The 23593-nt window shown below is 48.2% G+C and overlaps 1 protein-coding gene across 7 annotated transcripts in view; it reads left to right on the plus strand.

Moving 5' to 3' along the window:
- Nucleotides 1–23593, plus strand: part of vav2 (vav 2 guanine nucleotide exchange factor) — a 148998-nt gene that overhangs the window by 17679 nt on the left and 107726 nt on the right. For all 7 annotated transcript variants that reach the window (XM_055660313.1, XM_055660316.1, XM_055660317.1 and 4 more), the window contains exon 2: nt 14207–14323. In XM_055660313.1, the coding sequence (XP_055516288.1) occupies nt 14207–14323 (117 nt within the window). The remainder of the gene's footprint in view (nt 1–14206; nt 14324–23593) is intronic.

The following is a 23593-nucleotide window of genomic DNA, read 5'->3' on the forward strand; positions in this document are numbered from 1 at the left end:
TAACTCAGCGGGACTGGCAGCATCTCTGGAGAGAAGGAATGGGTGACGTTTTCGGGTCGAGACCCTTTTTCAGACTGAGGGAGTATCTTTAGATTAGTTTAGTTCAGAGATACAGCACAGAAACGGGGCCCTTCGGCCCACCGAGTCCGTGCCGACCAGCGACCCCCCCCCTACACTAACACTATCCTACACATGATCAAGACTTTTTGCTATTTTACCGAGCCAATTAGCCCACAAACCTGTACGCCTTTGGAGTGTGGGAGGAAAACCGTAGTTCCCAGACACAATCCACGCAGGTCACGGGGAGAACGTATAGAATCCGTACAGACAGCGCTCGTAGTTAGGATCGAACCCAGGTCTCTTGCTCTGTGAGGCAGTGACTACACTGCCACCCCATGGAGCAGGGTCTTGTTCATTGACTTCCCTCTCACCCACAAACAGAGGCTGTTAGTTGTGAGTTAGCCCAACCAGAGAGCAGCACTGAACTACTCACTACCTCACTGGGGACCCTCGGACTATCCTTGATCCGACTTTAAACCCCTGTCCCACGGTACTAGTTCATTCCAAGAGTTTTCCCCGAGTTTGCCCCTGATTCGAACTCGGAGATTTACGGTAATGGCCGCTCGTCGGTACTCGGGGCTCTCGTGGACATTTTTCAACATGTTGAAAAATCTTCACGAGTCTTCCCGTGCTTACCTGCCGTTAGCGAGTCTTCCCGAGTACCTGCCGTTAGCGTTACGAGCCGCTAAGAGACGTCCCAGAGCTCCGACGTACCCGCTACGTACATTCTCCGTGCTTACCACGAGTTTGATTTTTTTTTAAACTCGGGAGAGCTCTTGGAATGAACTCGCACAGTGGGACAGGGCTATTATTGGCTTTACCTCGCACTATATCTTATTCCCTTATCATATATCTCTGCACTTTAAATGGCTCGATTGTAAATGTGTATAGTTTTTCCACTGACTGGATAGCACGCAACAAAAAAGCTTTTTTCACTGGACCTCGGTTACACGTGACAATATTAAACTAAACTGGACAAAACTCAGTGTGTTGGGTTTTAATGAAGGATTAATATTAAACCTGAGCTTTGATGATGAGGAGTGAAATACAACGTCCAAATACGTATGAACACAAAGTGGTCACATCACATCCCTCTCCCAACTATTTGCCTCTGATGGCGGGAGAGATGAGGTCAATGTGCAAGACTCCTGCTCTAGGAGGCTGCTCTAGGATGGTCGAATTTTGGCCTTACAGCGCCAGAAACACTGGTCCGATCCTGACCACGGGTGCTGTCTGTACGGAGTTTGCACGTTCTCCCCGTGACCTGTCTGGGTTTTCTCCGGGATCTTCGGTTACCTCCCACACTCCAAAGACGTACAGGTTTAGTCGACTAATTGCCTTGGTATCATTGTAAATTGCCCCTCGAGTATGTAGGACAGTGTGAGTGTGTGGGGGTCGCTGGTCGGTGTGGACAAGATTGTTGAGGGCTTGGACACACTAGAGGCAGGAAACATGTTCCCGATGTTGGGGGAGTCCAGAACCAGGGCCCACACAGTTTAAGAATAAGGAGTGAGCCATTTTGAACGGAGACGAGGAAACACTTTGTCTCACAGAGAGTGGTGAGTCTGTGGAATTCTCTGCCTCACTTAAAATGGCAGAGTCAGGGGAGAAGGCAGGAACGGGGTACTGATTGTGGATGATCAGCCATGATCACATTGAATGGCGGTGCTGGCTCGAAGGCCCAAATGGCCTACTCCTGCACCTATTGTCTATTGTCTATTGACTCGGTGGGCTGAAGGATAGTTGTCGTAGGCATGTGCTTCGCTGTGCGCTACACCTGGAAAATGACGTACAGCGTAGGGAAGTGTGAAGATTTACATTAGGACAAGAAAAATGATGTCGGAAAATTGGTTAGAAAATTAAGTTCCGAATGTGATGGAGGAGCATTGGGGCCTGGGAGTACAAAGACACCGGGCCAACACAACATGCTGAGCACATCAACAATACAGCTGAGCCACAGGATGGATTTCCAGTGTGGGATAGTGGAGAAGGAGAGGAGTTACACCCGACTTGTACTGAAGGATTGAGAGCATTTCTGCTCAAAATGTGAAGGACTGGTCGTACAAAAAGATTTGCAAACTTGTGGTGCAAGAAGGGAACAGAGGGTCATGTTGGTGAACAAAATATTGGAGACAAGTTAATGCTTAATGATGTTTTCCTCAGACTCGCTCCTGTGGTGCATATCAGTGTGTGTACTGGAGCTCATGTGACAATCTCAGTGTAAGGCTGGTGCCTGTATGTTGTGTATTGCCAGTCTAGTTATCATCTGTGTGAGTGTGTCTCTGACTGCCCCTCTTTATTTTTTTCTCTCTGTGCCCTCCTCTAATTCTCTTTTTCTCTCTCTTATTCCTACCTTCTCCCACTCTCTTTCTCCACTTTAGCTCCCTCTCTCCCCTCTCTCCTGCTCCCGCTCCAGTTTGCTCTCTCGATCCCTCTCCCCAGCTCCCTCTCCCCCTCCCCCCCCCTCCCCCTCCCTCTCAGTGCTTTCCCTTCTCTCTTCTCTCCCTTCCACCTCACCTCTCTCCCTCTCCCTTCCCCCTCCCTCTCCTCCCCTCCCCTCCCTCCCCCTCTCCCTTCCATCCCACTCCCCCCCATCTCTCTCCTCCCCCCTCTCTCTCTCTCTCTCCTCCCCCTCTCCCCCTCCCCCTCTCTCTCCTCCCCCTCTCACCGGCGGCTATTCTCCTCTCCCTCTCTCCTCCTCTCTCTCTCCGTCCTTCTCCCCTCGATCTCTTCCCCCCTCTCTCTCCCCCCCCTCCTCCCCCCCTCTCCTCCCCCCCTCTCTCCTCCCCCCTCTCCTCCCCCCTCTCCTCCCCCCCTCTCTCCCCCCCTCTCTCTCCTCCCCCCCCCTTCCCATCTCTCCCCTCTCTCCTCCACACTCTCTCCCTCCCCATCTCCCTCTCCCCTCTCTCTCCTCCCCTCTCTCTCCCCCTCTCTCTCTCCCTCCCCCTCTCTCTCCTCCCCTCCTCCCCCCTCTCTCTCCTCCTCTCTCTCTCTCCTCCCCTCTCCCCTCCCCCTCTCTCTCTCCTCCCCCCTCTCTCTCCTCCCCATCTCTCTCCTCCCCCTCTCTCTCCTCCCTCTATCTCGCTCCCTCTCCCTCCCTCTCCCTCCGCCTCCCCTCTCTCTCGCTCTCTCTCTCCTCCTGATTCTATCCGTCTCCCCGCACTCCCCCACTCTCTCCCCCCCTCCCTCCCCCTCTCCTCCTCCTCCTCTATCTCTCCTCCCCCTCTCTCTCTCCTCCCCCCCCTCCCCCCCCTCTCTCTCCCCCCCTGTCCAACCACAGCCTGCCTGTGAAGCTGTGTGTGGGTGTGATGCCAGTGGACTTTGGGACGGGACGTGTGTCTGCCAGCTATTTATTCTCGTTGGCAAAATGCCCCCGAAAATCTCAGGAGATTTCCAGTAAATCTTTTCAATTGGTTGTCAGAGCGTTTCAAGTCCAGGGCATTGAGTATGCGGAAGTGAAAAGCAATCGGCTTCCTGCTTTTACATTGAGTTTGAAGCCAAGTTAATTTATGAAGAATGATGAGTGACTTCTGCATAATTTATAAAATAGACCAGGATGAAAAAATAATATCACCTGGTTCTTCACTCGGGAACAACAAACGGCGCGGACGGAATGTGGATGAAGGAACTGCAGATGCTGGTTTACACCGAAGGTAGACGCAAAATGCTGGAGTAACCCAGCGGGACAGGCAGCATCTCTGGGGAGAAGGAATGGGTGACGTTTCGGGTCTAGACCCTTCTTCAGACCGACCTGAAACGACCCAGTCTCGTCCCGAAACGTCGGAGATCGGCGTGGACTCGGTGGGCCGAATGGCCTGTTTCAATGGGCATCTAGTTTTTGTGATGCAGCATTGAAACAGGCCACTCCTTCTCTCCAGAGATGCTGCCTGTCCCACTGAGTTACTCCAGCGTTTTGTGTCCACCTTCGATTGCAGCCAGCACCTGCAGTTCTTTCCTACACTCCGTGTCTCGGAGCTTGAACGGGTTGCTGCCTTATTAGATAAGTCCAGTGTTGCTCCTGGCATGTTCTTCTCCTCGTGGAGCTTGGGGTTGTTCCCAGGCTTGATGCGAAATGGGACTTGATGAGCCATGAGATTACAACACAATTCTCTTATGGATGGCCCAGAGCAACTCGGTTTTCTAGTTTGCAGCTGCCGTGTATGTCAATGAAATTTGACCCGTCATGCATGTCGTGCTGCAGTTATATAAGAGATTGCGTTTAGAGGATTGCATCGTTCTAAATTGCAGTATCTCGAAGTTAAAATATGGCCACAATCAAATGATGAATGACCTTTTAACTAGTTCCTGGTGACAGTTGTTGAAGGAAGTCCACCAGGAGGTAGAGCTGCTGCCTCACAGAGCCACATCCCAGGGTTCGATCCTGTTTGTCTGGACGGAGTTTGTACGTTCACCTCGTGAACTGCGTGGGTTTTCTTCTGGTGCTCGGGTTTGCAAAGACGTGCAGGTTTGTAGGTTAATTAGCTTGGTATCATTGTAAACTTCCCGAGTGTGCGTAGGTTAGTGTTAGCGTGTGGGGATCGCTGGTCGGCGCGGACTCGGTGGGCCAAAGATGTCTGTTTCCGCGCTGTGTCTCTAAACTAAACTAAACTAAACTAAACTAATTATTACTTTGTACTCTACTACGAGTAATGGTAGGTACTCGGGAAATCCGGTAAACTCGTGACGTTTTTGCAACTCTGCAAAAAAATGTCCACAAGTAAAAGAAATACTCGTGATGAAAAAAATGGTTACTTTTTACTCGTACGAGCCGCTACGAGACATCCACGAACTACTACGGACCCGCTACGGACATTCTCCGAGTTCGAATCAGGGGAAAACTCGGGAGAACTCTTGAATTACCTCGTACAGTGGGACGGGCCGTTTATGATCCTATTTGAATCTGGGCTAAATGGACTGAATGGCCTGTTTCTAAACTAGAACCTGCAACAGTCTGCCCAGGTTCCCTGCTCTCTGTCTCCCTCTCGTTTGAGCCTCGTTTTATAATCCCCTGTCGGGATTAGAGACAGACGTAAGGACGTAAATTGGTTTGAATAGCGGAGCAGAAGGCTGATCAACTTCTGACCTTCAACTCCGTTACTGAGAGAACATTGGCCCATATGTCTGCTTTATCTTTAAGCTTTAAAGCTGATTTTCTGTGAATTTTATGGCACTCGGGTTAAGAGATCTCAATCAGCAAGTCTACAGTCGGTGCCGTTGCTGGTACATAGTTATATGTATATAATATATTTAGAAGAGACCTGTAGATGCTGGAAAAATCGCAGGTAGGCAAAAATGCTGGAGAAACTCAGCGGGTGAGGCAGCATCTATGGAGCGAAGGAATAGGTAACGTTTCGGGTGGAGACCCTCATGAACTTCATCCTGGTGAATTTCCTTCAACAACTGTCACCAGGAACTAGTTAAAAGGTTGTGTATTCTATTTCCTTAATTGAAATTTGTGCTCCCAATTCCTCATGTTCCTTCAACTTGGAAGATCACAATTGTCCAAGAACTCGGTAACTTTATTATTGCCTGTTAACGTTTTGGATGTATACAAATTCCGATAAAATTGAGCAAATCTTTTATTGATATCATTAGGTAATGTTAATAATTCCCCTCTATTTGATTTAATCTTTAGAATCGTGTGTTTTTTTTCCCCCCGTTTTTTCCATAGATGCTGCCTCACCTGCTGAGTTTCTCCAGCATTTTTGGCTGCATTGTATAGCAATGTTACAAAATTTTGAGATTTAAAAAATCAAGTCTGCAATTTATCCCATCAGATAAAGCATAACAATAAGTTTAATTTGACACCTAATTCACTTTCATATCTCAAGTAATAAAAACGTTATGGCCATTTTCATACTCGGAAATTAGCATCTTGTTCCCTATTGATTTTCTATGGACATAACAAAAAAGCTGTGATCGTGGACAGTCAAAAGCCCATAACCTTCTTAAAAATTAAGAGAACTGAATGAAATTTTCAGTTATCATAGATTGAAGCATTCTGAAACAAATATAAAATAATCTTACTTGGATGACCTGAAATTAAAGCATATAATTAGTTAGTTACCCAATTGTAGCTAATTTCAAACTTCAATTACTAGATCTAAACATCTATCCATTTCTTAATAAATGATTAACATTTTTAAATAGCCCAAGTGTCCAAATAATATTTACAAATAATTCACAATAAAACATGATTTTTAAATCTCATTTACATCAATTTATAGGCCAAATGGAAGGAATTTAGTGTTCAATTGCTGTAAATTAAAGTCAATTTAAATCAGCTTTCTAGTGGGTTCCTGTGAACGCGCTGGTTTAGAACGTTCACATTGCGCTGGATTTGTGCCCTCAAGTGCCCAGAAAAATACTGCGGGATATAAAGAGCCCAAAATGAAGCTACTCGCTATAGAAAACTTTATATACAGGGTTCTTAAGAAGCCCCTTTTAATGTAAAAATAAGGTACATACCTTTAATTGTTTGCTTTATAAAACCCTGGGGCTGCGAGAGGTTGCGAGTTTAGAGAGTGATTTTTAAAACTACTATAACTATTTTACAAGGCCATAAAAACTAATAATACCTTTTGCGACGGGGTCTTTCAGCGATTTTCCGTTAATGATTTACTAGGCTGAACATTTTTGATTGCAACAGCCTAGTAAAAATCGCGTTTTAAACCCGCCCCCTCTAAACAGCGCCAAAATCGCGCACACGGGGTAGGGCAGATGCTCAGCCACGATTCAGGTAGGTTTTGTAACATACCTACATTGTATATAATATACATTATAACATACCGTATATACTATATAGTATATAATATATAGTATACATATATGGCGATAGGGTGGGATGTTTGAAATTTCACAGCCTGGTTCAGTTCAGCTTTTATTTTCCCGGTCTGGTCTCGGACACTGTCCCACTTAATATCGTATTGTATTGTATTGTATTGTATACAAATTTATTGTCATTGTCTCAATTAGAGACAACAAAATGAATTTCCCTTTACAGTCAGTATCATAAAAATAAATAAATAATAAATAATAAAACATATTAAAAATAAAATAGAATTATAAACAAAAAAGCACAAACACAGAAAGTCCACGACATAACACAATGGCACCAAGGTGAGGAAGGCACCATAGTCCAGCCAGCCTCCCCTCCGATCTTCCCAGATGTTGACCCGTGGTCGGGGCCTTCCGAGCACCCGCAGTCGCCACCCCGGGTGGCCCGATGCTCAGGCCCTAATAGACCTAAACAGCAACCTCTGGTGACCTTTCCCGCCACCCAAGGTTTCTGTGAGGTCCCCGGAGGTTTTGGCCACTCTCCCTAATGGTCGAAAATGGTTTACGCGTGGTCGAGGCTTCACCTAGGTCGCTGCTATTTCTTTCATCAATGATTAAAACTGGCCTCAACTAAAAATAGGTTGCCGTTTAAAAAATCGATCGTTTTTTAGCCGCAGGTCTAGTCGAAGCCGGTTTTCTTCATAGTCGAGGAAGGTTTTCAACATGTGTGTGGGAGGTGGTAGGAGGTTGCAGGTCACCTTGACCTTGATTTATTTTTTTTGGGTGGCAGCGGGCAAGGTCACCAGAGGTTGCTGTTTAGGTCTCCTAAGTGGGACAGGGGCTTTATTTACAGTGTGAGTCCTGGCTCATCACATCGTGACGTTTACAAATGTGGTGCGTAATGCCCCTGTTCCCACTTAGGAAACCTGAACGGAAACCTCTGGAGACTTTGCGCCCCACCCAAGGTTTCCGTGCGGTTCCCGGAGGTTGCAGGTGGTTGCCGGAGGTTGCAGGTAGTGGAAGCAGGTAGGGAGACTGACAAAAACCTCCGGGAACCGCACGGAAACCTTGGGTGGGGCACAAAGTCTCCAGAGGTTTCCGTTCAGGTTTCCTAAGTGGGACGGGGCATAAGTTGTCACGTTATCCGCCGGTTCAAATGACGGTAATCGCAGAAGGTAACAAGGCCCACTGACGAGGCAGTCTTCACAGTTTTGCCGTCTTTGGCAAGGGCTGTGTTCGACAATTACGTAACGCTAGTACTTGGTGACGCCCCTACTCGGGCCCTCATAACATTGCTTGTGATTCTAGACTGCTTGCCGAATGGCTTTTGGTTCTGGTGCCTCTCCCCCCCACCACCGTGCCCCCCCCCCCCCCCCCCTCCTCTGGTCCCCGCAATCACGGTGGCGCAGCGGTAGAGTTACTGCCTTACAGCACTTTCAGCGTCGGAGACCCGGGTTCGATCCCGACTACGGGTGCTATTCTATACGGAGTTTGTACGTTCTCCTCGTGACCAGCGTGGGTTTTCTCCGAGATCTTCGGTTTCCTCCCACACTCCAAAGACGTACAGGTTTGTAGGCTAATTGGCTTGGTGAACATTTAAATTGTCCCCAGTGTGTGTAGGACAGTCCCCATTTAAATTGTCCCCAGTGTGTGTAGGATAGTGTTAATGTGCGGGATCGCTGGTTGGCCTGGAGTCTGGGGACAATTTACAATTTTGACCGAAGACAATTAGCCTACAAACCTGCACGTCATTGGAGTGTGGGAGGAAGCCGGAGCACCCGGAGAAAACCCACATGGTAGTGGGAGAACGTACAAACTCCGTACAGACAGTACCCGTAGTCAGAATCGAACCTGGGTCTCTGGCGCTGTAAGGAAGCAACTCAACCACTGTGTCACCGTGACGCCCAACCCTGCAATTGGCTTGTTGATGAATGACTAATATATTACTGTTTGTGTGCCTCGTTGTCACCTTCCCCTCAGCCAACAGTGAACCATTCTACATTTCCGTGATCATCGTCTGCTTTGATCTGCCATTTTCACACCTTGCCCTTCAGATCTCTGGTCTCCTTATCCCCTGACTCCCAATCTCTAGAAGGGTCTCGACCCGAAACGTCACCCATTCCCTCTCTCCAGAGATGCTGCCCGTCCTGCTGAGTTACTCCAACATTGTGTGTCTGCCTTTGTCATATTTCTGGTGGGGTTAGTCTTTGAGTGGGAGGAACATACGGGGCGATTCTGTCCGCGTTTTATCGGGGGTTCAAACTTAATTTCACAAAATCAGTAAGTGCGTTAAAAGTATCAGTGGAAAAGAGAAACGGACGTTCCTGGGACATGTCGTCATTGGCTTGAGAGTGGGATGGTGGCTGCTTGTGATGAGAAGATGTTGTCGTGCTTGGATCACAGGCTTGCCTGCTCCAGTGGCTCTGTCACTCCTCCTGGGCTGTGAATGGCCTTTTTGTCTCGGGTCGGGCAGCTGTGGGAGTTTGTTGACATTGCCGCCTGCAGTTAGATTAGCAGCGAAAGAACAGTCGCGCACACACACACACACACAGAAGGTCGAAGACTGGTTCCAACTCGCGTTGATTTGGTGCAGGGCCTGAGATTGTGGGAATGATTGAAAGCTGGTGATGTTTCCGCTCTGTGCTGTTAATCCAGCTCCTCCAGTCTGCCTTAAACCCCCCCCCCCCCCCGTTCTCGGAGCGATATCTGATTAAGGGTTTGGTGAACCGGAACAGGATAATGTGTGTAGTTTAGTTTAGTTTAGTGTAGAGATACAGCACGGAATCATGCCCTCTAGCCCACCGTGTCCGCGCCGACCAGCGATCCCGTACACTAACACTGTGCTACATTCACGCACACACACTCGGGATAATTTTACATTTACACCAAGCCAATTAGCCTACAAACCTGTACGTCATTGGAGTGTGGGAGGAAACCGAAGATCTCGGAGAAAGCCCACACGGTCACGGGGAGAAGGTCCAAACACCGCATAGCCAGCACCCGTAGTCGGGATGAAACCGGGGTCTCTGACGCTGCAAGCGCTGGAATGCTTCCACTGCGCCACCGTGCCACCCAAGTGCATAGGATTGCTGGTTGGCATGGTCTCAGTGGGCCGATGGGCCTGTTTCTGCGTTGTATCTCTAAAGCAAAGACTCCCTTCCACAAAATCTATCACCAAGAATTCTTTCCCTGATTCCTCGTTGAGCTCCACTCTGGACCTGTGGCCTTAAATCAATGAATGATATTCTAGATTTATCATCACTTGTTGAGATTTTCAATCTTCACTGCTGGAATCTGCACGTGTTTTGCTGATGACGTTGCAGGCTTTGCTACACATCACAGATGCTGGTTTACACTGAAGATAGATAGGTACGACATGCTGCAAGTACCTCAGCGGGACAGGCAGCATTTCTGGAGGAGAGGAGCAGCTGACGTTTCGGTTCGAGACCCTTCCTCAGAACGTCACCGATTCCTTTTCTTCAGAGATGACGTGCGAGGCTGGGACATGTTGGCCGGTGTGGGCAGGTTGGGCATGTTCCCACGCTGTATCACTCTATGGCCGATTTGGTAATCCAAGCCGCTGAGAATGTTCTCCCGTTCCCACGTCGGAGTTCCATCACCCAGCGAGCGTGCCTGAACATCGAGCCGCCTGTAGCGGCGACAGCATGGGATTCGGGAGCCCCCCCGACCACGGGTGAACAACAGAGGAGGTGGACTGAACTTTGGTGCCTTCCCTCACAGTGGGAAACTTTGATCCCGCTGTGTGGGGATGTCTATGTTAAAGACTATCGTGTTCTGTGCTCTTTATTTTATTCGAATGGCTGTATGGTGACCACACATGTCACTGTACCAATTGGTGCATGTGCCAATAAATGTCTTATGACTATGATTCAATGCTGCCTGACCCACCGAGTTTCTCCATCTATCCGCTCAATCTAGCACTGGCTTGCAATAGAGGATAGACACAAAATGCAGGAGTAACTCAGCAGGGCAGGTACATCTGATTCCTGGGATGTCAGGACTTTCATATGAAGAAAGACTGGATAGACTCGGCTTGTACACGCTAGAATTTAGAAGATTGAGGGGGGGGGATCTTATAGAAACTTACAAAATTCTTAAGGGGTTGGACCGGCTAGATGCAGGAAGATTATTCCCGATGTTGGGGAAGTCCAGAACAAGGGGTCACACAGTTTAAGGATAAGGGGGAAATCTTTTTAGGACCGAGATGAGAAAAACATTTTTTTACACACAGAGAGTGGTGAATCTGTGGAATTCTCTGCCACAGAAGGTAGTTGAGGCCACAGTTCATTGTCTATATTTAAGAGGGAGTCAGATGTGGCCCTTGTGGATACAGGGGTCGGGGGGTATGGAGAGAAGGCAGGTACAGGATACTGAGTTGGATGATCAGCCATGATCATATTGAATGGCGGTGCAGACTCGAGGGGCCGAATGGCCCATTCCTGCACCTATTTTCTATGTTTCTAAATCCCAAAGTGACCCCCAACTGAAGTGATATAAGACGTTGGTGAGGCCGCAATTAGAGTATTGTGTTCAGCTCTGGGCACCATATTACAGGAGAGGTGTTGTCAAGCAGTAAAGGTTAGAGAGAACTTCCTGCACCTATTTTCTATGTTTCTATCTCAGACCCTGAGGGTGAGGATGCACCGACTGTGAACTGTGCCTCCAGAAGAAGTTGAAAACACGAGTGTAAAATGTCCACAGAACCACATCCTGCACCTGACGGAGGTCTGTGAGTTGTGCAGGGAAGGAACTGCAGATGCTGGTTTAAACCAAAGATAGTCACAAAAAGCTGGAGTAACTCAGCGGGACAGGCAGCATCTCTGGAGAGAAGGAATGGGTGACGTCTTGGGTCGAGACCCTTCTTTCTGTGGATGGTGACTGCACAGACTCCATTCATGACTCACCTACTAATTACCGACCTTCAATTTCTACAGAGCAGTTCCTTATTTTAATATAACCAGCAGCTTTCTTCTGCGATGTAATCTCAGCGGCTGCCGTTTGCCCTGTTCTGTGTCAATGGCATGATTGTGCTCATTAAGATGGAGGAGATAAAAAGCCCTTTGTCAGGGTTTGCATTGCCTTTATTCTTGTTAATCTGTGTTATATTACCAGCAATTTTATTAATTGATCAGATGAACTTTGAAAGCATTTTGTCCCGCATATCTGAAATATTACTCTTTTAGTCTTGCTAGTACATGTTGATGAAAAATACATCAAAGGTTAATCTATCATAAAGAGTTACATGAGGGGAAAATAGACACAAAATGCTTAACTCAGCAGGCCCAGCCCGTAACGTCACCCATTCCTTCTCTCCAGAGATGCTGCCTGTCCCACTGAGTTACTCCAGCATTTTTTGCCTAACTTCGGTTAAGGTTAGGTCGGGGGGAGTTCCCCCAGCCACGGGCACCATGTAATCCCGTGGCTGGGGGAACTCCATGGTCGGATAGTCGGTGACTAAACCGTCTCCCCCACCTGGTTTGCCAGGTGAAGAGGGGGCTGTGGACCTCCAGCAGGACCAAAAACATGACCTGTCAAAAGGGCGGATGAGTTTCTTCCGATCCGATGGCCATCCACACTTCAGTAGAAGTTGCGATCACTGTCGTATACAACATTGCAAGGAGTGAAAAAAACCCATGAAATATAATTCTTCCCTCTCCTTGCTTCTCAAAAGAGAAGTTGATAATTAATTTGGTTTAAACTAGCATCGGCAGTTCCTCCCTACACATTACGTCAGGCGAAAATATACAGTTGAAGCAAAGATAGTGCAGGTACTGGTTAATACACAAATGAATGAATGAATGAATGAATGAATACGATTGTTGGCCAAGTATTCACATACAAGGAATTAGCTTTGGTGCTCCGCCCGCAAGTGACAACATGACATACCATACAATGACAGTTAGGAATAACACATAAAACATTAATAAAACAATAATAAAACATTATCGATTGAACATGTGAATTAAATAAAGTCATCTTTGTAGAGTTTTCACAGACGACACAAACGAACAAACACATACAAAACAGCAAGGAGCAGTACACTGTGGAAGCCATCGTTGGCACCAGCAGCAGCAGCGAGAGACACAGAGTGCTGGAGTAGCTCAGTCGGTCAGGCAACATCTCTGGAAAACATGAATAAGCGATGTCAGACCTCTGTAGAAGGGTCACGATCCAAAACACCTATTCATGTTCTCCAGAGATGCTGCCTGACCTGCCGAGTTTCTCCAGCACTTTGTGTGTGTGTTGGTTTAGTTTAGTTTAGAGATACAGCGCTGAAACAGGCCCTTCGGCACACCGAGTGCGCACCGACCAGCGATCCCCGCACATTAACACTATCCTACACACACCAGGGACAATTTACACACATACACCAAACCAATTAACCTACATACATGCACGTCTTTGGAGTGTGGGAGGAAACCGAAGATCTCGGAGAAAACCCACGCAGGTCACGGGGAGAACGTACAAACTCCTGGAGAGAAGGAATGGGTGACCTTTCAGGTCGAGACCCTTCTTCAGACCTTCTCAAGGAAGGTCTCGACCCCGAAACGTCACCCATTCCTTCTCTCCAGAGATGCTGCCTGTCCCGCCGAGTTCCTTTTTGTGTCCATCTTGAACTTCTACCGCTGCACCATCGAGAGCATCCTTACCAACTGCATCACAGTATGGTATGGCAACTGCCCTGTCTCCGACCGGAAGGCATTGCCGAGGGTGGTGAAAATTGCCCAACGCATCACCGGTTCCTCGCTCCCCTCCATTGAGTCTGTCCAAAGCAAGCGCTGTCTGCGGAGGGCGCTCAGCATCGCCAAGGACTGCTCTCACCCCAACCATGGACTGTTTACCCTCTTACCATCCGGGAGGCGCTACAGGTCTCTCCGTTGCCGAACCAGCAGGTCGAGGAACAGCTTCTTTCCGGCGGCTGTCACTCTACTAAACAACGTACCTCGGTGACTGCCAATCACCACCCCCCCCGGACACTTATTATTATTTATTCAAATCGTTTGCTATGTCGCACTTCCAGGGAGATGCTAAATGCATTTCGTTGTCTCTGTACTGTACACTGACAATGACAATTAAAATTGAATCTGAATCTGAATATGAATCTTCATTTACTGTCACCTGTACTGAGGTACAGTGAGAAACTTTGGCAGTGAGCTAACCAGTCAGTGGAAAGACCCTACATGAGTACAATCGAGCCACCCACATCTAGATACATGATAGAGGGAATCACGTGAATGCCATTCAGTACACTTAGCAGTGGCTGGTGTTATGTGGCTTTTGCTGTCGTTGTATGAATGGTCTCAGCAATCAATGCCTTCTGAACATTGTGCGTTTGTTTTGATTGCAGTTTTTGTGCCTGAAGAACATCCGAACATTCCTGAAAGTTTGTCACGACAAGATCGGACTGAGGAACAGCGAGCTCTTCGACCCCTTTGACCTGTTCGACGTGAGGGACTTTGGGAAGGTACGCAACAGTTCTAACATTCTGGTCTGGTGCTCTGATGCTCAACAGACGCATGGCAAATATAGAGATATAAACCTGAAGGTTTGCCTGCCCGCCTGTTGCCACACTCAGAGAGGTACATGGATAGGATAAGTTTGGAGGGATATGGACCAAGCGCAGGTGGGTGGGACTAGTGTAGCTGGGACATGTTGGCCGGTGTGGGCAAGTTGGGCTGAAGGGCCTGTTTCCACACTGTATCACTCTATTACTCTAGGTAAACTCATGTGAAGCCTCGGGTCAGATAGGAATCAATACGACACTCTCTGGGACCAAAATCACCTCTGGGTATGTTTCTTGAAGACCCCAAGGTGACTTTCTGTGTGAGAACCATCCACCTTGCCCTGTGGTAATGTGTTGAGAGGGAAAGCTCTAACTCTTACTCTTGCCCAATGCTGTGGAATGGCACCCCTGGTTGAATTCTCTCTCATAGAGTGATACAGCATGGAAACAGGCCCTTCGGCCCAACTTGCCCACACCGGCCAACATGTCCCAGCTACACTAGTCCTACCTGCCATCATTTGGACCATATCCCTCCAAACCTGTCCTATCCATGTACCTGTCTAGCTGCTTCTTAAACATTGGGATAGTCCCAGCCTCACCTACCTCCTCTGGCAGCTCGTTCCATACACCCACCATCCTTTGTGTGAAAAAGTTACCTCTCAGATTCCTATGAAATCTCTGTAGCTGGATCACTATAACGCTATAAACGCGGGGAGGTCACGTTGCAGATATATAAGACGTTGGTGAGGCCACATTTAGAATATTGTGGTCAGTTCTGGGCACCATGTTACAGGAAAGATGTGGTCAAGTTGGAATGGATACAATGAGGATGTTGCCAGGACTCGAGGGTCTGAGCTATAGGGAGTCCTTAAGCAGTTTGAGACTCTATTCCTTGGAGCACAGGAGGATGAGTGGTGTCCTTAACGAGGTGTATAATATCATGAGAGGAATCGTCTCTTGTCCAGAGTAGAGGAATCAAGAACCAGAGGACAAGGTTTAAAGTGAAGGGGGAAAGATTTAATAGGAATCTGAGGGATAATGTTTTCACACAAAGGGTGGTGGGTGTATGGAACGTGCTGCCAGAGGAGGTAGTTGAGGCAGGTAGTATCGCAACGTTTAACAAAGAATTTGACAGGTGGATGGATAGGACAGGATTTGAGGAGGAATACAGGAAGTTGACCAGTTCCTTTTGTGCCTGGAGTGAAGAGAACTGTCTCATCCTGAACACAACTAAGACTAAAGAGATGGTGGTTAACTTTGGCAGGTCCAAGCTCCCCCTTCAGCCGGTCAACGCTGCTGGGGCTGACATTGAGGTGGTGCAGACATATAAATACCTTGGAGTGCACCTTGATAACAAACTGGACTGGTCTGTCAACTCTGACTCCCTCTACAAAAAAGGCCAGAGCAGACTCTTTTTCCTCAGAAGGCTCAAATCCTTCAATGTGTGTAATGACATGCTGCACCTGTTTTACAACACTGTGGCTGCAAGTGTTATTTTCTGCGCTGTTGTCTGCTGAGGAAACAGCATTAGTGCAAAAAACAACAAGAAGCTGGTCAAACTGGTTAAACGAGCTAGCTCAGTGCTGGAGGGGAGAGTAGACTCTGGGATGGATGTGCTTGAGAAGCGTATGAGGCACAAGGTGCAGGAAATCCTGAAAAACCCCGGGCATCCCCTCCATGTAATTCTGGAGAGTCAAAAGAGCACTCGGAACAACAACCAGCTCCTCTCCCTGCCCTGTAGAACGGAGCGGTTCAGGAGATCCTTCACCCTTGCAGCCATTAGATTTTATAATTCGGACCGCTAGTGCTGTAGGGGGAAGCATTCTTGCAATTTTTAATTTTTAATTGTTTATTATTGGTCTTTTTAAGTATTTATTGCTCTCAGGTAGTGTCCACAGTGTATTCTAACTGCGTTCGTTTTGAATCTGTGGGTTTGTTATTGGGGGCTTCTGGACATCTGAATTTATAACCATATAACCATATAACAATTACAGCACGGAAACAGGCCATCTCGGCCCTACAAGTCCGTGCCGAAATTTCCCTGAGGGGATCAATAAAGTATTTTTTATTTTATTTATTATTTTATTATTTTTGAGGGATCATATGGGCCAAACGTAGGCAGGTGGGACTAGTGTACTGTCGATGGGACATGTTCGTCGGTGTGGGTAAGTTGGGCCGAAGGGCCTGTTTCCACGCTGTCAGTCTCTATGATGCTGTCTGATGCTGCCTGTCTGATAGAAAATTACAAAATTCTTAAGGGGTTGGACAGGAAGATTGTTCCCGATGTTGGGGAAGTCCAGAACAAGGGGCCACACAGTTTAAGGATAAGGGGGAAATCTTTTAGGACCGAGATGAGAAAAACATTTTTCACACAGAGAGTGGCGAATCTGTGGAATTCTCTGCCACAGAAGGTAGTTGAGGCCACAGTTCATTGGCTATATTTAAGAGGGAGTTAGATGTGGCCCTTGCGGCTAAAGGTATCAGGGGGTATGGAGAGAAGGCAGGTACAGGATACTGAGTTGGATGATCATATTGAAATGGCGAATGGCCTACTCCTGCACCTATTGTCTATGTTTCTATGTTTCTCTGATGCTGCCTGAACACCTGAATTCCTCCAGCACTTTGCTCTTTGCACAAGATTCCAACATGTGCGGCCTCTGGTCCCCCCTGCAGACACAATCGTGTTGGAATCCTCCGCAGCCTCTCCCAGAGCATTGTGACTTTTAAGTCCGACATGCTAAACAAGCAGAACATTCTCTACAGATTGAGCTGGCGTTTAGGGAGTGTGAATATCTCTGAGTCTCTAATGGGACTGGACATGCCCATGCAATGTTTTATTCAGTTCGCTTGCTGGAGCTAAGTATTGGGAACTACAAAATGTGTTTCGATGTGCTGTCAGGGTAATTGCTGTGCGGTTGAACAGATACTGACCTGTTTCAAGCTCATAGCGTTTCGCAGGTAGCAACTGCTGAAAGCCACCTAGTTACAGTGTATCTGCAGCCAGAAATGATGTACGGTTTGCGCTACTGAGGCAAGTTGTGGGGGAGTAGCTTGGATTAGTTTAGTTTGTAGATACAGCGTGGGAACAGACCCTACAGTCCACACCAACCAGCGATCCCTGTACATTAACACCATCCTACACGGGACAATTTTTACTTTGACAACAAGCCAATTAACCTGCAAATCTGGGCGTCTTTGGAGTGTGGGAGGAAACCGAAATTCTCGGAGAAAACCCACGCAGGTCACGGGGAGAACGTACAAACAAGCACCCACAGTCAGGATCGAACCCGGGTCTTTGCCGCTGTAAACGCAGTGAGGCAGCAACTCTACCGCTGCACACCCGTGCTGAGTGATGGGTGGTGGTTTCTGTTGGGATACTGAGGGACACATAGCGGGCAAAAGGGGGTGGGGTCATTGGGGGATGGACATAATGGTATGGCAGAGGGAATCGAGAACCAGAGGGCATAGTGGTCGGCACGATGGCACAGTGGTAGAGTCATTGCATCCCATCGCCAGAGACACAGGTTCGATCCTGACTACGGGTGCTGTCTGTACGAAGTTTATACATTCTCGCTGTGACCTCGTGGGTTTTCTCCGGGTGCTCCGGTTTCCTCCCACACTCCAACGACGTACAGGTTTGTAGGTAATTGGCTTTGGGAAAATTGTAAATTGTCAATTGCCACAGAGGGTAGTTGAGGCCAGTTCATTGGCTATATTTAAGAGGGAGTTAGATGTGGCCCTTGTGGCTAAGGGGATCAGAGAGTATGGAGAGAAGGCAGGTACGGGATACTGAGTTGGATGATCAGCCATGATCATATTGAATGGCGATGCAGGCTCGAAGGGCCGAATGGCCTACGCCTGCACCTATTTTTTATGTTTCTATGTTTCTATGTATGGGGTGATCGCTGGTCGATGGGGACTCAGTGGGACTGAAGGGCCTGTTTGCAAGTTGCATATCTAAAGTCTCCAAAGTCTAAAAGACCTAGGCTTAAGGAGAGGGGGGAAAGATAGGAACCTGAGGGGTAACTTTTTTACACAAAGGGTGGTGGGTGTTTGGAACGAGTTGCCTGAGGAGGTAAGGTACACAAAATTGCTGGAGAAACTCAGCGGGTGCAGCAGCATCTATGGAGCGAAGAAAATAGGCGACGTTTCGGGCCGAAACCCTTCTTCAGCCTGATGGGGGTTGGGAGGGGAGAAGGAAGGAAAAAGGGGAGGAGGAGGAGCCCGAGGGCGGGGGGATGGGAGGAGACAGCTCGAGGGTTAAGGAAGGGGAGGAGACAGCAAGGGCTAGTTGAGGTAGGGTCTATCGCAATGTTTAAAGAACATTTGGACAAGTACATGGATAGGAAAGGTTTCGAGGGACGCGGGCCAAAATCTGGCAGATGGGACTAGAGCAGATGTTGGTGGGACTAGACTAGGGCATGTTGGTCGGTGTGTGTAAGTTGGGCCGAAGGGCCTGTTTCCAACGCTGTATGAATCCTTGACTTTCTCCACGACTCTTTGAGGGAGTAATTGGATTGAGTGTGATAGTCCCTTGACTGTGACAACAGATGGAGGAAGATTTAAAAAGTTGAAAGGGGATTTCAACTAGACATTTTGCTGGAAGGTTTGACTAAACACTGCTGTATCCAGCCGGCTCCCTGGGGTTGGAGCAGGTTTTGGCTGTAAATGCTGAGTCGGAAAAGCGAATTGTCTCCAATCTAGGCAATAAGGAACTTGGAAGAAACCTTCATTATTCAGTCAATATCTGGATGGTAGAACTTTGTCCTGTAGTGATATGTTAATGGGGAACCGAGATAAGCGTATGACGGGGAAAGAATAGAAGGATATGCTGCCAAGATAATATTAGAGAGATTTGAGTAAAGTATAGGCGCTGATGTAGAACAGTTGTGCTGACTGGACTCTTTCTGTGTTGCAGCGTCTGCATGACTGTATGTTGGTAAAATCCAGGGCCCTGTGTTGTAAAAATTAGAGAAAACGAGTGCAGAATTCAACCTGATTCCCACTACCTCGTACAACATGGCGGAAATGTGGCGCAGCGGTAGAGTTGATACAAGTTGAAACAAGTTTATTCATGGATAACCCCTTGAGATGGACAGTCATCTCGTTTTCAAGGGGGTCCAACATAGAACATACAGCACAAGACATAACATACATAGAGGCTCTCATTGACCCACCTACCCACACACCAATCCCAAAACCCCTCCATCTCCACTTGTTATAGTTTATAACAATTGTTAATTGGCTTTACATATCCAATAATAACAATAGTTATGTGTTACAGCATAATGTTAATGCATAATACCATATACCGCCTATCATACATCGTACGTTAATACATACTATCAACATTATTACGTGATATATTATTTCATGATATTGTGACATAATACAATACAAGACCTTGTTAGACTATGCAATACAATAATACATAAGTGTAATGGCCATGCATATACAATAGTTATGCCAAATGATCACACACAGAGTTGCTGCCTTACAGCGCTCACAGAGCTGGAGACCCGGATTTGATCCTGACAATTTTTTATTAAATTTAATTAAAAAAATTATACAAATACTTTCATTCAGCAAACAAAAACAAACATACAAAAGGGTAACGTGACCAGAACTGCCTTAGTGGCAGCGTGCAAAGCAACAGTCATCCGTTTTAAAATAACGTCACCCTCATCAGTTATACACGCGACCTCCCTCGGCGACCAGTGGTCACGGAAGGTCTCCAGTGACCCCGTGGACACCGCGTGTGTGTTCCCTCTCCAGGGACACGTGGGCACGGACGTGGGCCCGGATCAAGAGGGAGTTAGATGGGGCCCTTGTGGCTAAGGGGATCAGGGGGTATGGAGAGAAGGCAGGTACGGGATACTGAGTTGGATGATCAGCCATGATCATATTGAATGGCGGTGTAGGCTCGAAGGGCCGAATGGCCTGCTCCTGCACCTAATTTCTATGTTTCTCTGTTTCTAAAAGGGGCGGGTGGCCGACCCCGGTGTGGCCATCGACTGCCCGCTGCCTGGACCCGCGAATGGCCATCTTGACCAGGCCCAGGAGCAGACCGACGGGGAGACCCCCTCTGTACCCAGTGCCCAAATATCAGGAGCGTGGGGCTAAAATGCAGCCAATACTTGAGGAGCAGCCCCTTCAGATAGTCGAACAGGGGCTGCAACCTCTCACACTTCGTGTAGACGTGGTCCATGGTCTCTTCCTCGCCGCGGAAGTGACAGGCGGCTGGCGAATCCGTGAACCGGCTCAAGTACCCGTTACAGGCCACGGACATGTGCAACACTCTCCACCCCAGGTCCCCGATGTACAGGGGGAGGACTCCCTTATAGAGAGATTTCCACTGGGGGCCGCTCCCGACTGACAATGGGAGCGATCTGTACGGAGTTTGCACGTTCTCCATTGACCGCGTGGGTTTTCTCCGGGTGCTCCGGTTTCCTCCCATACGCCAAAGACATACAAGTTTGTAGGTTAATTGGCTTGGTAAAATTGTAAGTTGTCCCTTGCGTGTGTAGGACTGTGTTAGTGTGCGGGGATCGCTGGTTGGCACGGACTCAGTGGGCCGAAGGGCCTGTTTCCGGGCAGTATCTTAAAAGATCTAAACTAAACTGGTATTGGGGAGAGAGCTTCATAGTTCAGTTGTAATAGTGCGTGTAAGATGAATGTGTATGTTTGTACTGTGGTCATGTATAATTTAACAGTGTAATTACATACAGGGTACTAGGTTTTATGTCGATTGGTTGTGTGAGTGTCGAACTCGGTGCTGTGAAACCTGTACATCAAGAGTGTTTAATTGTTATATGCATCAGGGCTGGAGCAACACAACCCTTATTTGCTGCCGTTTTTTCAGGCACAAAGTGACACAACAAATTAACACACAATAAAGAATGACACACTAATTTATCAGTTGCGGGCGTGTCCCACTTACAAGACTTTTTTGGCGACTGCCGGCACCCGTCATGGGTCGTTGCAGGTCGGCGAAAATGTTCAACGTTGAAAATTCAATGGGTGCCAGAAAGACGCTACGACTCTTTGGGCGACTGAGGAGGCGACTCACGACCATACAGGCGACATGTCGCGGAGTGAAGCCTGTACGGTCATTAGCAGTCGCCCACCTTGTTCTGGTCGCCGCTGGATTTTCAACATGATGACATTTTTCGCCGACCAGTAACGACCTGTGACGGCAGTCGCCGAAAAAGTCGCGTTAGTGGGACAGGGTCATAAGACGAGGTTACCAGACCATGATAGTGTCAGACAACGTGTGGTCAATATTTAGTGGTGAAGAGCTTCCACCACCTGCATGGCATGTCTTGGTAGTGCATGTTTGTTGGTGTGTTGAAGTTTCATCCCAGTGAGTGAGTGGCCGGGGGAGGGGGGGGGGGGGGGGAGAAGGAGGGGAGGGTGCATTGTGCGTGGAGGGGCATGTTGGCCAGAGGGGAGGGGCAGAGGGCGTGGAGGACGGGGAGGGTGCGTAGGGTATGGAGGGGTGTGGAGTGGCAAGGAGGGGTGTGGGAGTGGCAAGGAGGGGGGTGTGGGAGAGGGCAGAGGGGAGGGAGGGACGTGGGGTGTGGCGTTTGCAGAATATGGAACCTGCTTAGGTGAGTGATGATGAGAAAGGCTTGGTGGTGAACGTGTGTTGGTGTGTACAAGTTTCATCCCAGTGAGTGTGTGTTCTATTGTCCAGTGCAAGTTGGGGCTGGATTGTAACCATTGTCAGTGTGTGCTCTGCACTGTATTACCCCGCTGGGCTGCAGTGAAGAGCAGTTCCAGTTGCATCTTATATCTCTGTGTGCAGGGATCAGCAGGGGGCTACTCGCTCCTAGTATGTGAATGTACTGCTCTGTATATTTCCCCCCCTTCTCTCCCTCTCAGGCAAAGAATGGTCAGCCCAATCCCCTCCCCAGAGTCACCTCCTGTGCTTCCACGTCTCCTGCTGGTGGGAGGAGCAGCGAGTTTGTGGCTCGACCAGCCCCGACCAGCTGTTGTACAGGGCTAGCGAAGGGTGTTTCCCTTCAGAGGGAGCCTGAGAGAGGCCACAATAGTGTGCGTGGAGCGATCGTAGCTGGCAAGAGATCGAGAGCTGTCTCATGCAGTAATCTGACTGCAGCGGGCTTAATTGAAAACATTTTCTGTCCTTTTAGAAACAATGAGCTTGAGCTGAGCACAGGATGTGGAGCCCCTGATGGTGACTGAATCTCTCTGGGCTTTCCTCCAAATCTTCACTCACAAGCCAGCAAAGTCAGATCCCAGGCGCTGATGGGGAGCAGTCTATGCTGGTTGACATTCCAATGGTGTAAAGCACTTCTCCATTGCAATGCTGACCATGTAGCGACTGGCTGGCACAAGTGGCTAAGGATATTTTTGTGGCACGGTGGCACAGCGTTCGAGATAGTGCCTCACAGCGCCAGAGACCCGGGTTTGATTCTGTCTGTGGGTGCTGTCCTTATGGAGTTTGCAGGTTCACCCTGTTTCAGGAGAGAAAATTCAAAAGAGAGTTAGATAGAGCTCTTTCAAGAGTTAGATAGAGCTCTTAAAGATAGCGGAGTCAAGGGATATGGGGGGAAGATCAATGATCAGCCATGATCACATTGAATGGCGGTGCTGGCTCGAAGGGCCTAATGGCCTACTCCTGCACCTATTGTCTATTGTCTATGAGTTGCTATGAACTGTCTGAACTGGAGAGAAGGCAGGTACGGGATACTGAGTTGGATGATCAGCCATGATCATATTGAATGGCGGTGCAGGCTCGAAGGGCCGAATGGCCTACTCCTGCACCTATTGTCTATTGTCTATGAGCTGCTATGAACTGTCTGTGGTTGCGTTGGCTATGGGATTTAGTTTTTGCACGAGTATTGCGGTTAATATCTTATTGCTATTTTTCGGTTTAGTATATATTGCACATGCTTATTGCGTTTACAGGCCTGTTGAGATGTTACTATTCCACTGTCGATCAATATGACTGTAATGCCCCTGTCCCACTTGGGAAACCTGAACGGAAACCTCTCGAGACTTTGCACCCCACCCAAGGTTTCCGTGCGGTGCCCGCCAGGTTTTTGTCAGTCTCCCTACCTGCTTCCACTACCTGCAACCTCCGGCAACCACCTGCAAAAACCTCCGGGAACCGCACGGAAACCTTGGGTGGGGCGCAAAGTCTCCAGAGGTTTCCGTTCAGGTTTACTAAGTGGGACACAGGGGCATTAAACGCTCTTGACCTTCCTG

This window comes from Leucoraja erinacea, chromosome 31 (genome assembly GCF_028641065.1).
Source record: "Leucoraja erinacea ecotype New England chromosome 31, Leri_hhj_1, whole genome shotgun sequence".
Classification (NCBI taxonomy): domain Eukaryota; kingdom Metazoa; phylum Chordata; class Chondrichthyes; order Rajiformes; family Rajidae; genus Leucoraja; species Leucoraja erinaceus.